The 17,431-nt window shown below is 46.2% G+C and overlaps 2 protein-coding genes across 2 annotated transcripts; both read right to left on the bottom strand.

Annotated features, from left to right (window-relative positions):
- Positions 1–5,452: 5,452 nt before the first annotated feature.
- On the bottom strand, positions 5,453–7,840 carry LOC104934708 (potassium voltage-gated channel subfamily G member 3). The gene is made up of 2 exons (XM_019267838.2): positions 6,753–7,840; positions 5,453–6,125 (listed from the first exon to the last, which is right to left on the bottom strand). Exons 1-2 carry the CDS (start codon positions 7,322–7,324, stop codon positions 5,480–5,482), a joined length of 1,218 nt encoding a protein of 405 aa, XP_019123383.1. The 5' UTR covers positions 7,325–7,840; the 3' UTR covers positions 5,453–5,479.
- Positions 7,841–10,851: 3,011 nt separating this feature from the next.
- On the bottom strand, positions 10,852–16,620 carry prph2b (peripherin 2b (retinal degeneration, slow)). Its single transcript, XM_010750421.3, has 3 exons — positions 15,411–16,620; positions 13,854–14,100; positions 10,852–11,841 (listed from the first exon to the last, which is right to left on the bottom strand). Exons 1-3 carry the CDS (start codon positions 15,989–15,991, stop codon positions 11,641–11,643), a joined length of 1,029 nt encoding a protein of 342 aa, XP_010748723.1. The 5' UTR covers positions 15,992–16,620; the 3' UTR covers positions 10,852–11,640.
- Positions 16,621–17,431: the final 811 nt, after the last annotated feature.

Below are 17,431 nucleotides of genomic sequence, written 5' to 3'. Positions count from 1 at the left end.
GTTTATTTACAGAGAAGAGGAGTTTTCAGTAGGGGGACGTGACTGCATCTTCAACCAATACCATGCCTCACTCGGCTAACCTGAAAGAGACAGCGAGCAGAGAGAGAGAGAGACGAGAGAGAGAGAGGAGAGAGGAGAGAGAAGAGAGAGAGAGGAGACAGAGCGAGAGAGAGAGAGAGGAGAGAGAGAGATGTGATCTCTGATCTTGGTTCCGTCAGAACAGTGCAGCGCATTCTGAATTAACTGCAAAGTCCTAAGAGACTTATTGGAGCAGCCTGATAACAAAGAGTTACATAGTACAGTAGTGTGTAGCATCCGCTTGGACACAATGCGTCTGATTTTAGCGATGTTACGTAAGTGGAAGAATGCAGTCCTCGAAATTGTTTTATGTGACGTAAAGGCACAATCCTGATCAAAAACAACTCCAAGTTCTTACAGTGGAGCTGGAGCCAGGGTGATCCCATCTAAAGTAACTAAGTCTCTAGAAAGAGAGTTTCTGAGGTGTTTGGGTCCAATTACAAGAACTTCAGTTTGTCTGAATTAACATCCGAAAATTGTAGGTCATCCAACTTTTTATATCCTTAAGGCATGCTTGGAGTTTAGTTAACTGATTGGTTTCATCAGGCTTGATCAAATAATATAATTGGGTGTCGTCAGCATAACAATGAAAATTGATAGAGGATTCCTAATAATGTTCCCTAAAGGAAGCATTATAAACTAAATAGAAGTGGTCCTAGTACAGAACCTTGTGGGACTCCATGACAACTTTGGTCTGCATGGAGGATTCACATTGCGGAAACAAGACGTGAACAAACTGAGATCGATCTAAGAAATACGACTTAAACCAGTTTAGGGCGGTTCCTTTGATGCCAGTTTGATGTTCCAGTCTCTGTAAAAGAATTTGATGGTCGATGGTGTCAAATGCAGCACTAAGATCGAACAGGACAAGTACAGAGATGAGTCCTTTGTCTGATGCCATTAGGAGGTCATTTGTAACTTTGACTAATGCGGTCTCTGTGCTATGATGCACTCTAAATCCTGACTGGAAATCCTCAAATAGACTATTGTTATGGAGAAAGTCACACAGCTGATTAGCTACAGCTTTCTCAAGTATCTTAGACAGAAAGGGAAGGTTTGATATCGGTCTGTAGTTGGCTAAGACCTCTGGGTCTAGAGTGGGCTTTTTAAGAAGAGGTTTAATTACAGCTACCTTAAAGGACTGTGGTACATATCCTGATAATAAAGACAGATTAATCGTATCCATTAAAGAATGACTAACTAGAGGTAAAACATCCTTGAGCAGCCTGGTTGGGATGGGGTCTAGTACTGTATATACACAAATATACTGTATGTATAGTATATTTGTATGTATCCATATAATGTAAATAAATATACAGTACGTATACATACATACATATACCATGTGTATAAATAAATATACTGTGTGTAAACATAGATATAAATAGTATAATAAGTTATGCAAATAAATATAAGAGCTCAGCTGCAGGAGTGTTGGTTTATGTGTCAGTATGAAAGTGTGTGTGTGTGTGTGTGTGTGTGTGTGTGTGTGTGTGTGTGTGATGAGATCTGTTACCATGACACCTCGCCTCCAGCATCCTGACACCATCTCCATGGCAACAAGGCCGGTAATATGACATCTTACACAATATTTGGATCATTTTGTCTCATCAGTGTGTGTGTGTGTGTGTGTGTGTGTGTGTGTGTCATCTAAAGATTATTTTTAATTACATCTCATTAGACGGTGACTGAAAACAAACACAACATATTAAAGTCACCGGGTGGAATCGAACACGTGACGTTTGAGTGTTTCTTCAGTCAGACATTAAAACATTCCAGGACTATCATGGAAAACCTTGGATTTCCAAACCTCTGATCTTCAGAGTCAACGCATGTACAGATACATACTGTGTATTATAGAGATATATGTTATACGTGTTTATGTGTGTGTATGATGCACTTCTGTCCTTCCAGTGTGGAGCTGATCTCAGGTCTGTTGTTATGAGCTCTGAACAGATAATCCTCAGTAATCCAACAATATGAGCCAGAGATAATAAGAGGATCAGGATCAGGACTAATCAAAACTGGCTCAGAGGAACAAACACCTGGTTCTGTCTATGAGAACCTTAAAGAGACAAACATTTGAGTTTCATGGACTTTAATACAAAAAAATTATTCTTCTTTAAATAAGATTTTCTGTACAACACACTGCACCTGAACACCTCGTCAGGACCCTCAAACTGTCCCTGAATGCCTCGTCAGGACCCTGTGTCAGAGTGCAGCAGCAGTACTAATAATAGTAATGTCCTCGCATTGTGGTCTGGTACAGCTTGTCCATCAGACCACCCTTCAGGTGGACCAGGACGCCGTCTGACCTCTGACAGGAAGAGAGACACAGGTTACCTGTGAGGGGCAGAGTTTATTACATAATCACACCGGTCACATGATCCTAAACAGTACCCCTGGAACATCTTCAAGGACCCCTGGAACATCTTCAAGTTGAGCTTATATATATTTTTTAAATTCCTTGCATGTGAAAAATCGTACTTGGCAATAAACCATTTTCTGATTCTGATTCTTTGACCTGCAGGTAACCATGACAACATGACTATTCTCCTGTCCTCCCCAGCGCACCTGAGAGCTGATGACATCACAGAGTAACCTGGAAGACACCAACACCTCATCATGTTAGCTGCCCTGCTTCTTCCTCCTCTCGGTTAATCTAAAAATTGTGAAAGTCGTGGATCATCATATTTCCATCTGTAGTCTCTCTGACTCCTGCGATGACATTCCACGCCGCATCTTTTTTCTGGTGTCCTTATGAAAAGGATGTGAGGTGTCATCAATGATTACACCTGAAAACCCCTCACCTGTTGACTTCAGGTCGGCCCCGCCCATTATGACGTGTTCTTGTAATGAAACTCGATCCACGGTGAACACGGAGTATTTTATTTTGAAAATCAACCGGGGTTTTATTTTGTATTTTGTAGCTGATTTCCTTCCCCTCACAGTCTGCTCTGTGCTGAGTTTATGCTCCGTGCTCCGGCGTCCGTGAACAATAGAAGCTCTGCGTATAGGTTGCGGAGAGCTGCCGGACGCCGCAGTCGATCCGGAGCCATGACACAGTGGGGATGGAGACTGTGAGAGCTGACACACTGACTAACATGGAAACGTATCAGCTCCGTCGCCGTGGCGGAGCCGATCCGCATGCAGTGTATTTCAGGCTTCAATCCTGCATAACTTTAAGCCTTAATATAATGTGAACAGGTGAGTTGTATATAAATTCACCCTCAGTACAGGGGGAAATTAGCTACAGAGACGAAAACTGTTTTTTGTACCAGGCTGTAAACATGTTTATTTCTGCTGTGAAGTTGGACATTTGGACATGGGGACTTATGGAGACTGACTCACTTCTGGAGCCAGCCTCAAGTGGACGTTAGAGGAACTGCAGCTTGTGTTTCACTTCACAGATGGAGGTTGCTGGTTTGGTCACAGCATGCGCTAACCTGTCGCTCTGCTGTCACTCAGAACAGAAGGACCCACGGCTTGAACATTAAAAAATACATCTGTCCAGACACCACAGAAGAAGACATTCATTATTTTATTATTAATTAAAGTTTAATTATTTATTATGAAATCAAAACATGTGAAAGTTTAAAGGGAAAGTCTGCAGGATTTCACACTAACAAAGAAGAAGAAGAACAAGATTCTTTAGTGAGATATTTCTCACCATCCTGACATTCAAATGTTTTCAACACTTCAGCTTCCTGTCTCTGAGTTTGCTGTCACCATGGAAACAGTGGATGGTATCCAGCCATCCCAACAGATACAGTTACACCACAGAGTAACAGGGTCTGGTTTAACTCCTGACAAGCAGAGTCCCACAGGACCCTGAGGAGGGAAACAGGAAGCACATGTTTCTGTTTCCTTTCCAAGAGGAAACATTCTGATCCATGTGAGGTCTGAAGGAAAAGGTTCAGTTCAGCCAGACCTCAAGTTCTGACGGAAACCTAAGCCCAACCAAACATACACATTAAAAGATAATTAAAGGGCAGTTCGTTCACATTTATGGAAGCTGATCAGAAAGATTCAAATCATAAAACCATCCTTGGTGCTGTGCCCTCCTTGCTTCATTGTGCCCTCCTTGCCTCATTGTGCCCTCCTTGCCTCATTGTGCCCTCCTTGCTTCATTGTGCGCCCCCCTTGCCTCATTGTGCCCTCCTTGCCTCATTGCGCCCTCCTTGCTTCATTGTGCCCTCCTTGCCTCATTGTGCCCTCCTTGCTTCATTGCGCCCTCCTTGCCTCATTGTGCCCTCCTTGCCTCATTGTGCCCTCCTTGCCTCATTGTGCCCTCCTTGCCTCATTGTGCCCTCCTTGCCTCATTGCGCCCTCCTTGCCTCATTGTGCCCTGCTTGCCTCATTGTGCCCTCCTTGCCTCATTGTGCCCTCCTTGCCTCATTGTGCCCTCCTTGCCTCATTGCGCCCTCCTTGCCTCATTGCGCCCTCCTTGCCTCATTGCGCCCCCCTTGCCTCATTGCGCCCTCCTTGCCTCATTGTGCCCTCCTTGCCTCATTGTGCCCTCCTTGCCTCATTGTGCCCCCCTTGCCTCATTGTGCCCTCCTTGCTTCATTGTGCCCCCCTTGCCTCATTGTGCCCTCCTTGCTTCATTGTGCCCCTCTTGCCTCATTGTGCCCTCCTTGCTTCATTGTGCCCTCCTTGCTTCATTGTGCCCCCCTTGCCTCATTGTGCCCTCCTTGCTTCATTGTGCCCTCCTTGCTTCATTGTGCCCCCCTTGCCTCATTGTGCCCTCCTTGCTTCATTGTGCCCTCCTTGCTTCATTGTGCCCCCCTTGCCTCATTGTGCCCTCCTTGCTTCATTGTGCCCTCCTTGCTTCATTGTGCCCCCCTTGCCTCATTGTGCCCTCCTTGCTTCATTGTGCCCTCCTTGCTTCATTGTGCCCCCCTTGCCTCATTGTGCCCTCCTTGCCTCATTGTGCCCTCCTTGCTTCATTGTGCCCCCCTTGCCTCATTGTGCCCTCCTTGCTTCATTGTGCCCTCCTTGCTTCATTGTGCCCCCCTTGCCTCATTGTGCCCTCCTTGCTTCATTGTGCCCTCCTTGCTTCATTGTGCCCCCCTTGCCTCATTGTGCCCTCCTTGCTTCATTGTGCCCTCCTTGCTTCATTGTGCCCCTCTTGCCTCATTGTGCCCTCCTTGCTTCATTGTGCCCTCCTTGCTTCATTGTGCCCCCCTTGCCTCATTGTGCCCTCCTTGCTTCATTGTGCCCTCCTTGCTTCATTGTACCCCCCTTGCCTCATTGTGCCCTCCTTGCTTCATTGTGCCCTCCTTGCTTCATTGTGCCCTCCTTGCCTCATTGCACCCCCCTTGCCTCATTGCACCCCCCTTGCCTCATTGCGCCCTCCTTGCCTCATTGCACTCTCCTTTCCGGCAGCTCTGCTCTTCGGTCAGTGGATGAACTCGGCGGATAGGCTGGGCATGCCGCGGGCAGAGCGCACCCTGAGCTCATGGTAGCACTGGATGAAGCTGTGGTAGATGAAGGTGATGGGCAGCGCCAGCAGCACAATGCCGCTGACCACGCACAGACCACCCAGCACTCGGCCCGCCACGGTCACCGGATACATGTCCCCGTACCCCACTGTTGTCATGGAGATGATGACCCACCAGCTGGCGGCAGGGATGCTGGCGTAGTCCTGATTTCCTGACTCCAAGTCCAGGCCATGCTCCAGCAGCTGAGCCAATGCACTGAAGATTGCCATAGCGACAAAGATGAAGACCAACAGCATCATCATCTCACGGTAGCAGCGGCGCAGCGTCAGGCCGAGCGTCTGCAGACCCAGGAAGTGACGAGCGAGTTTGATGACCCAGAAGATCCGCATGATGCGCAGGACGCGCAGCGTGACGCCGGCTCGCTGCAGCTGAGAATTCTCCCCCGTCAGGGTCGTCACAGTGACGGAGATGTAGTACGGTGTGATGGCCAGCAGGTCGATGACGTTCAGAGGGCGGCAGACAAATTCACATTTATCCCGAGACACGAGAAAACGGACAATACACTCTGCTGTGAACCAACCGATACACACCGCCTCGATGATCCTGCAAAGGGGACAGCCAATCAGAGGGGAGGAGAGAGAGGACCAATCAGAGAGAGTCACAGTATGGATCAACAGCATGAACAAACACTTATTCCTGGATAGTCAAAAGTTATTATTGAATTATTATTAAAGTGCTGCCACAAACTATTAGTGAGCACAAAGAGGAACCCCACACACCGTTGGTTACTCAAGATCAGTCTTGGTCTTAAGACGACCTCAGTTTCGTCTTGGAATTGACCACATTTTTACTGGTCTTAGACAAAGAGGACTCTGGATTTTAGCTCAACTGGTCCAGACCGCAACTTTGGGTATGTTACTTAATGACCAACTGTCTGTGGGGAGGCATCCTCAGGTGAAGACCGTGACGAGATGTTTGTGCAGAAATTCTTGGGTTGTCATGCCAACTGTTACGTCAGCTGTCTGGGTGGTGGTCTCAGGCCATGTAAGGTAAAGAAGGTCCTGGCCTGATGTGGTTGTGAGGTTGTGAGGCTGGTTGGATGTTCTGTCAAACATAGCTTGTGGTCATGAACTCTCATCTGTGGCTACTTATAAAGAGACCAGTCCAGGACTTACCTAGGTCATAGTGTATTATGTGCAGAGAAGAAGATGTGGTGTTCCCATGTCCTACCTGTGCTGGTCTGTTGTCTCAGCAGTCATCCAGTCTGGCAAGGTGCTGGCACACAGCATCACCATGGAGATGACCACAAACAGCACCGACACAGAGGCGAGGATCTGCGCCGCCAGCGAGGACGCAGGCTCCTCGAATGTCCTCCTCATCCTCTCCAGCCAGGGACTCTGGGGCTCCTCTGGGGCTCGTGGCTCCTCCTCTGGGAAAAAGTGGACGAAGCAGTCGGACAGGCGGTCGTCAAGGCGTCGCTGGCAGCACGGCTGCAGGTCGGCGCTCTCCAGGCCCCAGTACAGCATCTCGTTATAGAAGGACAGCTCGCACATGTGCGGCACAAAGCGTAGCTTCCCGTGCTGCACGTACAGCATGATGAAGCTGAAAGCCTCAGAGTGCCGATCAAAGAAAAACTCATTTCTGTCGCGGTCATAGTCGTCGCAGAGCTCCAGCAGCTCACTTTCCGACACGCAGCGATGCAGCCGGCTGAGTCTGCTGAGCGGGAGGCGCTTCATCAGCTCAGCTGAGAAAGAAAAGCGTCGACCGCCGACATTCAGGGTACAAAGACTTCCAAACTTCATATTATTCAACTTTACAAACACAGTCTGTTTCCAAACTTCATATTTTTAGTTTTTTGTTGAAGCTTGGACTTTGAGCTTCAGACTTCATCTTCTATTTGAAATCTCTGGTCGTCTTTGTTCATTAAAGCGCCGGCTGCTGCTTCACACTTCTTCTGTCTCAAAAGACGATTTTCCATCTCATCAGCCTCCTGTTTACATCTTCGTTGTCTCTGATGCTTAAATAAAATAAAAACAAACTGTTTTAATCAGCTCACATCAACATGAAACACTGACCAGAATTCAGCGTCGAGTGTGAAGCTTCACATGTTCTCCAGCAGCAGATAAATAAATATATAAATATGATGAGTGGATCCTGTCGGACTTCTGCTTTGTTTCTTGTCGTTGTTGAGTCTGAAACTGAAGAGCAGCAGTGGTTCCTCCTCCTCCACCTCCTCCACCTCCTCCTGTCTGAAAGGAAGATCACAGTCGATGAGTCAAACGCTCTGAGTTGTGCAATCTGAAGCTCTACACACCTCCTCAGTGTTTGACAGACTGAAGGGAGATGACGCTCCTCCCCCTCCTCCTCTGATAGTGATGATGATGATGATGATGAGACATTAACCCACTTCATTTTCACGTCATGTTTCAGTGAACATCAGATCATTTATAAATAATGCATTCATCCTCACTCGTTCTTTAATAACATGCAGAGTTTATTGTGAAGAAACGCCTCCACCAGCTGGACGTTTCTTTGAACTGCAGATTTATGTCACATATATTTACTGAATTTTACCTGTCGAGTGAGTTCAGGTGACAGCACATGGTCATGTATGACTTTCCAAAGTAATCATTTTACTTTGTGAAAAAACTAATCTTTTGAAAAAAGAAATCTATTGCTTCAATAAGTAATCTATTAGTCGTATTGTGATATTATATTATACATAAAATGCAACAAAACTTCCTGAGACTTTAATTAACCATTAATAACCATTTTATGTTTTAATGGCAGAACAGGAAGTGACCTCACCTTATGGCTCTCTCTCTCTCTTCTGATTGGCTCACAGTCTCTTGATGTGTTGCGTGCTGCGTTAAAAGGATTTGAATGTAAATCTGCTGCTAATAATACACACACACACACACACACACACACACACACACTCTTGACCTCTGACCTTGTGTGATCATACACACACAAACTTTATTTACATTCACACCAACTCTTAGACCTGGTCTGGATGAGGACATGTGGTCCAGACCAGGTGTGGATGTGTGGTTTGTGGACCTCCAGTTTAGCATCATTTTGTTTTTTGGAGGTCAAGTGTTAAAATGTTTTTTGTCACATCAGTCACCTTCAGTTCAACAGAACCGGGCTCAGTAGCCGGACCAGACCAGGATCCAGTTGAAAGTGTTTCCCTCCAGTCAGCCTCTCAAACATTACGTGAACTAGCTGGTTGTTTCTTGCTCAGAGGTTTACCTGATTGTCTTAATGATAATCTGATCTAATCTGAATTCTGCCTAGCAACAGGCTGTAAGGAGTCATGTGATTGGTCCGCAGAGCAGCTGCTGGACTAAATTAATCAAACTGTTTAACTTGTGTAGTTCATTAAACACTGAGGCAAAATACTTGATTACACTAAGAAGTCCAATTAATGGAACCAGTGGACTGCTGTGATCAGAAAGACAGACAGACAGACAGACAGACAGACAGACAGACAGACAGACAGACAGACAGACAGACATCAGTCTGGGTTAAAAACAGTGGACTTGTCCTTGCCCCCAGCCCGACCCTGGCCATCCTGCCCTCCTGCCTGTCTCCTGCCCCCCTGCCCGTCTCCTGCCCCCGTGGTTGTGTCCCTGCGTCATGCCCGCTGTCCTTGCCCGTCAGCTGACATCAGCAGTTAATCTGTTCCTCTGAGCTGATTAACACTGATCTGATCAGCTGCTGTTAAGAATCTAAGAACCTGCATACATTGTAAAACTCTGTATATACCCGTGTATATAAGTGTATATACTTGTGTGCATGTTGTATTTTGGAGCAGCCCTGGTTCTCTGATAAATAAAGAGTCAGACAGTTTGGTGTCAGTCTCAATCTCTTTATAGATTTTATCGTACACAGCAGAGCGACTACAAGCTCCAACCAACCCACAACAAACATCACAAGTCTTCATATGACAAAGGAAGAAAACATACAAATATTACAAGCTGAAACTGAAAACTGAATTTAAATCACTATACAGCTGATCTGACTTTACCTCTGCAAAACTGAACACAGACCAGATCACACACACTCTGATGCAGCTTCCTGTCTGAGAAAAAACTACATATTTATATACCATCATCAAAGTGTGTGTGTGTTGGTTTGACTGCAACTTTAAAAAAACGTTCCTGTTTCAGTCTGAATCAGCGTCGCTCTGACACGGAACCAGACGGCCGAGACCGGACCGAACTAGGTCTGCCAGGCTCAGACCAGTCATGTGCTTCAGGTTACAGATGTTAGCATTAGCATAAGCTCCTTCAACAGTGAAGCTTTGACCAGTTCATCCACAAACCTTCAAAAACATGTCAAAGAATTTAAGATTTGTGATGGACGTAAAAACAACAGACTGTTTTTACCTGTATATACCTCTGTACATACCTGTAGATACCTCTGTACATACCCGTATGTACCTCTGTATATACCTGTATATACCTCTGTACATACCTGTAGATACCTCTGTACATACCTGTATGTACCTCTGTATATACCTGCATATACCTCAGTGTATACCTGCATATACCTCTGTATATACCTGCATATACCTCTGTACATACCTGTATATACCTTTGTACATACCTGTATATACTTCAGTGTATACCTGTATATACCTGTATATACCTCTGTATATACCTGCATATACCTCTGTATATACCTGTATAGACCTCAGTGTATACCTGTATATACCTCTGTATATACCTGTATATACCTGCATATACCTCAGTGTATACCTGCATATACCTTTGTACATACCTGTATATACTTCTGTACATACCTGTATATACCTTTGTACATACCTGTATATACTCCAGTGTATACCTGTATATACCTCTGTATATACCTGCATATACCTCTGTATATACCTGTATATACCTCAGTGTATACCTGTATATACCTCTGTATATACCTGTATATACCTCAGTGTATAGCTGCATATACCTCAGTGTATAGCTGCATATACCTCAGTGTATACCTGTATATACCTTTGTACATACCTTTATATACCTCAGTGTATACCTGTATATACCTCAGTGTATACCTGTATATACCTTTGTACATACCTGCATATACCTCAGTGTATAGCTGCATATACCCCAGTGTATACCTGCATATACCTCTGTATATACCTGCATATACCTCAGTGTATACCTGTATATACCTTTGTACATACCTGTATATACCTCTGTACATACCTGTATATACCTCTGTACATACCTGTATATACCTGCATATACCTCAGTGTATACCTGTATATACCTCTGTACATACCTGTATATACCTCTGTATATACCTGCATATACCTCAGTGTATACCTGTATATACTTTGTACATACCTGTATATACCTCTGTACATACCTGTATGTACCTCTGTGTATAGCTGCATATACCTCAGTGTATACCTGTATATACCTCACAGTGACAGCACTGAGCGTGTCCAGTTTTTCGGATGTTTAGGCCGTCTGTTTCCATGACAACCACCTGTGTCAGAGGTCAGACAGTGGTGGTAAAGACCCGAATCCGACCGATACTCGAAGTCTGAGACACAAACACCAGAATGAGGATGTAAAAACAGCTGATAACACTGATGTTTGTTTCCCACGTAAACAAACACGTTTGGCAAATTTAGAAAAGATCTGGTTTACGCTCTCTGCTGGACTACAATCATCTCCCATATTGTTTGATATCAGCTGATCGGGGATCAGTCGTCATGTATCGGTCGGGCTCTGGTGAAGACTGGTGTCAAGTCTTCCAGGCCTGGTGGGGTCTGACAGGAAGCTTTAACGAGGAGGGGGCGGGGGCTAATTAAACTGAACGTGCTTTTAATTTGAAATTCCAGCCCAGCAGGTTTCTGTTCCTCTGATTTAAAAATAAACTCTGTTCAACATATTTACAGGAAACATCAAACGTGTGTATGTGTGTGTGCATGTGTGTATGTGTGTGCGTGTAGATTTAAACACGTATCATGGTGTAAGTATAGACAGTGAAGACCTCTCCTCTCTCGCTCCCTGTTTTCTGGGGGAGAGGCAGGTGGAGGTGGGGGAGAGAGGGGGAGACCTCAGTCCTTGGTGGGGGGCGGGGGCTCTCAGGTGGCCACCTGTGCATCCCCGCCCTCGTCCACCTGATTGGTCTTTCCCAGCGCCTTCAGCTTGGAGAGCAGCTCACTGAACGTCTCCTTCACGCCTTTCTCCAGCAGCCAGCCTTCACTCTCACACTCCGGGTTCTCTGGGTCCTCCATCGTCTCCAGAGCCGTGCAGAGGTACTTCAAGCCTGCCATGTCGACCGACTGTCACACACACACACACACACACACACACGTTATTACATCATAACCATGGTGGACCCAATATCGCGATTTCCTTTTGGGTGAAGATATTTTCGCAGAAGCTTCAGGCCAGCGTGGGGCGATATGTTCTGGGTCAGGCGTGGACCTCGAGGTCCTGCGGTAGTTAGTCTGGGTCAGGCGTGGACCTCGAGGTCCTGCTGTAGTTATTCTGGGTCAGGCGTGGACCTCGAGGTCCTGCGATAGTTAGTCTGGGTCAGGCGTGGACCTCGAGGTCCTGCTGTAGTTAGTCTGGGTCAGGCGTGGACCTCGAGGTCCTGCTGTAGTTAGTCTGGGTCAGGCGTGGACCTCGAGGTCCTGCTGTAGTAGTTGTTGGTCTTTGTTTGAGGACAGCAGGTGTCAGTCTGTCTCCAGTCTGTGGTGACCAGAGTCAGAGGAACTGAACGTTGTCTTCATAAACGTCATAGCTTGATGTGACGTCTCTTTAACATGAACCGTCAGCAGTGTCTCCAGACTAGAATGTGCTGACAGAACCTCTAACAGGGTCAAACATTCTCTGTGTCTGGTTCTGGGCGTTCAGTGTTTGTGGTGTTTTTGTAGAGGTTTAAAGTCTGACCACCAGCATGAGTCCAGCAGACTGATGAACTTTAATTCTCCTTGGCCAAGCTTCAATCAATATGACAGCATCAGACATATGAGGCTCCTGAACACACTGAACTTCTGACCTCACCATTGACCTTTGACCTTTGACTGGCTGAACTGGGCGACATGGTTCACATGGGCAGGAAATAGTGAACTCTGATCGTGTTTACTCACCTTTACACAGTAAGCATTGACCTTTAGTCTCATTACAGCAGTATGAGTCCAAAATAAACAGGTCAAAGGTTGCTGAATAACTCCATCATGATGCAGATTTGTGATTGGGATTTTGAGGCTGCTGATCGGTCCATTTTTTCCATACAACAAACTGCAGTGACAACAATAAAACTGATCTGAGAGCAGCACACATAACTTCACTAGAATCACTTTTCATTCTCTGGAACTGATCTTCCCAGAATGCAACCTGTTGCTGCTGCAGGCAGATTAACCCCCCAAGAATAGTTCCTGATCCTTGGTAAACCTGACCACCATTCAGCAGCTTAACGGACCACAACCTCAGCGCTTGAGCCACTACCAAGTCCGAGTGAAACAAAGCACTGCTGTAAAATATGTCATAGAAACCACAAGGCTGGACCTTCCTTTAAAAACCCGAACAACAACAATCACGTAGTTTGACGCATCAGATCAGACCAAACTGTTTCTACACATTAATGTGTTTTAAATGAGCATGAAGTCATTTTTCTACATAGGGTGTGCTGTGACCCTCTTGTCTGCAGGTCTGGATCTTGTTCGGTCTGTCATGCAGCTCCTTCAGTGCTAACGCTAATCACTCACTAATCAATTATGCTGTTAACCTGGAGCATTTCAGGTCGCTTCAGTTCATTTAGTGCAGGTGTGCTGCAATGATCTTGTTATAAATCAGAAGATTAAGATCAGAACTTATCCTGCGTTCACCTCCACGAGAAAGTCCTCAGAGATTCCACACAGCAGCAGGTCAGAGGCAGATTTACCGTCAAGCTTTCACCTGCTTTCCTCACTTCCTGTCACAAAAAACACCTTTTTAACAAAAGGCTGCTGTTTCCTGACAGCCCCACCCACAGTCCTCCCGTCCAATCGTGCTGTGTTCCAGCCCTGTGGGTTGCTTCCTCTGTTTTTGTCTTTCGTCCTGTCAGTTAAGACTAATGAAGCTACAGCAGCCTGTTAGCTTAGCTCAGTTTAAAGAGGGTTGTATTTTTTTGTGGCTCTGGACAGCGGACACTTCAGGAAGTTACTGGTCCCAGTCTAGCAGTTCCTATTTCATGATTAACATTTTTGTTGGGATGAAACAAACCAGATCATCAGTGACCTTTGGACAGAACCAGTGTGGCCCAGGCTGGAAGCTGATGGGCTGCAACGTGTTGTGGGCGGATGCTTACCTCCAGGATAATGGTGGTGATGATGAGTATACCGATGCTGTTCATCATGCCACTGAAGTAGGAGAAGAGGGCCTCACGGCAGCCCCGGGTCCAGATGTTGAGCTCCTCGATTCGATGGTCGTAGTCGTAGTGGGCAGAGTTATTGGTCAGGTGATGCTGGATACAGGGCCGCGGGGAGCCAGGGTTACAGCAGCTGAATGGGACGCTGTCCATTAGGTACTTTCCCTCCACGTTACTGAGGACACGGCTGCAGGACAAAGACAGACTTCATGTTTACTGGACGATCAACAAAGAACATCACTGACATAAAACAACACAAAGCTTTGATGAATAAAAAGGGTCCTGTGCTGAACCCTGAGGGACGCCATTTAATGCAATGGGGGGAAGACGAGTGAAGAGACTGTAAAGTTTTTGTAAACATTTTGTTTTTAACTTGGATCAGAATTCACCTCTGACAGAACCAGATGAAGCTAGCGTAGCTCATTAGCTGCTCGTTACCATTCTTTACTGAAGCTCCTGAACCTGGTAACTAGTGTGACCATGCTAACAACCAGCATGCTAACGTTAGCACTGTTACCGGCTACATGAGATCCAATATTTGACTTTTTTATTTTTTTTTTCACTCCAACACACGAGGTGAGACTTCAGTCCACTTTCATCGAGTTTGTCCTGATGGTGGCGCCAAAGATTCAAATCTAAAAGGTTCATCAGGACAGTTCATGTTGAAAAATCTAAATCAAATCAAGAGGAAGCTCTTTAAAGAAGAGGACTTTTGTCATCAGGTCTCTGAGGGGGTGGAGCCTCAGAGTGATTTACAGGAATAGGCAGTGGGCGTGGCCTGAGGTTAAAATTGGATGATAGGAAATAATCATCTCAGAGAGAGAGAGGGAGTAATATCTCTTAAGTGCATTAACAGAAAGATGACACGGAAACATGCAAACACAAAAACATGGATCTACAACGCGCCTCAGTCGCGACGTGTTCTGCTGTTAAAGTTGTAACAAACGTTCAGACAGAAATGTTTCAGCAGCTTCTCTGCTGAGAGAATCAAACACTCCCTGAGACGCTCGGTTTGGCTTAACCTTGTCATGTTCGCAAGTGTTTAAGCTGCAGCGAGGTGGAAATCAGATCCTGACAGATTATAGACTTAAGGAGGAGAAGCCGGTACAATGACCTCCTGCAGGGGAACTTTTACCTCCTTAAATCCCTCATTTATCCTCCACTGACCCCCTTTAACAAAAGTCCACCCGCTGAGCTCAGAGTTTAAACTGTGATTCAGCTGAAAATCTGTTGACCAAATGTTCAGTGAAACAAAAAGAAGCCATAGTTTAGAGAAAGAGCTGAAGTGAAAATAAAAACTGATCATGGTCAGAGTTTATGGCACATTCAGGACGAGAAGATACCAAAGTGTTTCACACAGTCAGAGCTCAGACGTCTCATTTGTTTGACCAACACGTTCATCTATTAAAACCCGTGACAATGAATCAGTTTTCAGAACAGTTGGTTTGATTCATCGGTTTCATTCATGTTCAGTGAATGTTTGGTTTGCGTACTCACTCTTTGACAGCGTCATTGCTCATGTCCAGGTAGCGGTTGCTGATCCACTGCACTTCGAACCAGTCCCTGAAGTTGTTGTTGCCACAGCAGCGGAACTCGATCTGCGTCATGTCCAGTGTCCTCTTCATGAAGCAGCGTCCCGGCGTGTCCGTGTCCTTGTAGAACTTGATGCTGTTCTTCAGGCCCTCGGCCAGCGTCAGGTACACGGCAAACTGCATGATGAAGCAGAGAACCACCGTCAGCAGCAGCAGCGCGTTGAAACCACAGCACAGAAGCAGGTACGTCTTCAGCATTGGCTTCCACTTGGCGAACTTGATTGGGTCCAGAGAGTCGTGGCACACCTTTCCTCCAAACGCGTTGACCCCGCAGGCCAACATGCCCACCAGGATCAGCAAGTTGGGCACTAAATGGCTCTCGTTGTTGTCCATCATCTCACTTCTCTTCCGCAACTCGATCTTGAAGAAGATACCGAGGCTGAAGATGAGGATCCCCAGGATGACTGACACCCAGTAGATCATCCACAGACCCTGAGCCAGCTTCACCCGCTTCTGCAGGTTGAACTTCACTGGCATGAACGGCATTTTAACCTGTTAGCCTGACCAACAGTCAACTCAAAATCAACAATCACTTTCTGTCAGAGATGAAGAAGCAGTTCGAGAATCTGGTTCAGAGTTTCAGAGTTTTAATCCGTTCCAGAAAGAAGCAGCTGAACACGACTCGGCCAGAACTCCTGGATTCAGACCCATAAGACCGAGTGGCAGGTCAGGACAGTCCATAATGCTGGGGGGGCAGAGGAGTCTGCCATCAAATCACAACCCAATATTCACATAAAAGCTGTGCAGTCGGTTCAGCACTCGGCTCCTCCAAACTGAAGAAAAGGTGTGAATGCGAGTGAACGGCGACTTGTCATCCAACCTCCGATCAGCTGTGATCCAATTAGCAGATCAGCTGCTGCCTCTAATCCAGACTTACTGCTAATTGGTTTGATGTTAAGCAGCAGCTTCCTCCTCCCAGCCTGTCACAGCTCACAGAGTTCAGTGCTGCTCACCTGTGTCACGGCCCCGCAGGTGTGCCTCCAAGACAGGAAGTAGAAGAACTGGTGATCTGTCCACTCTGTTACCGTGGCAACAACCAATCACATCATATCGGTCATATAGGTCTGGACTTTGTGCAGGTCTGAAGGTCTCTCTGTAGGTCTCATGGTCTTTCTGCAGGTCTGAAGGTCTCTCTGTAGGTCTGAAGGTCTCTCTGTAGGTCTGAAGGTCTTTCTGTAGGTCTCATGGTCTCTCTGTAGGTCTCATGGTCTTTCTGCAGGTCTGAAGGTCTTTCTGTAGGTCTGAAGGTCTTTCTGTAGGTCTGAAGGTCTTTCTGTAGGTCTCATGGTCTTTCTGCAGGTCTGAAGGTCTTTCTGCAGGTCTGAAGGTCTTTCTGCAGGTCTGAAGGTCTTTCTGTGGTCTCATGGTCTTTCTGTAGGTCTGAAGGTCTTTCTGTAGGTCTGATGGTCTTTCTGCAGGTCTGAAGGTCTTTCTGCAGGTCTGAAGGTCTTTCTGCAGGTCTGAAGGTCTTTCTGTAGGTCTGAAGGTCTTTCTGTAGGTCTGAAGGTCTTTCTGTAGGTCTGAAGGTCTTTCTGTAGGTCTCATGGTCTTTCTGCAGGTCTGAAGGTCTTTCTGTAGGTCTGAAGGTCTTTCTGCAGGTCTGAAGGTCTTTCTGTAGGTCTGAAGGTCTTTCTGTAGGTCTGAAGGTCTTTCTGTAGGTCTCATGGTCTTTCTGCAGGTCTGAAGGTCTTTCTGTAGGTCTGAAGGTCTTTCTGCAGGTCTGAAGGTCTTTCTGTAGGTCTGAAGGTCTTTCTGTAGGTCTGAAGGTCTTTCTGTAGGTCTGAAGGTCTTTCTGTAGCTGTGAGTTTTGATGCCAGAAGTCACCTGTAGGTCATTAAAGTCTGAATACTTGGCTGTGATTGGCTGCTCCTGTGGAACAAACTTCCATTCTGGGTTCAGGAGGCAGACACGGTCAACACCTTTAAG

This window comes from Larimichthys crocea, unplaced genomic scaffold (genome assembly GCF_000972845.2).
Source record: "Larimichthys crocea isolate SSNF unplaced genomic scaffold, L_crocea_2.0 scaffold143, whole genome shotgun sequence".
NCBI classification, from domain to species: Eukaryota; Metazoa; Chordata; class Actinopteri; family Sciaenidae; genus Larimichthys; species Larimichthys crocea.
The sequence above is the reverse complement of the archived record's forward strand: the minus strand, read 5'-3'. Positions and strand labels throughout refer to the sequence as shown.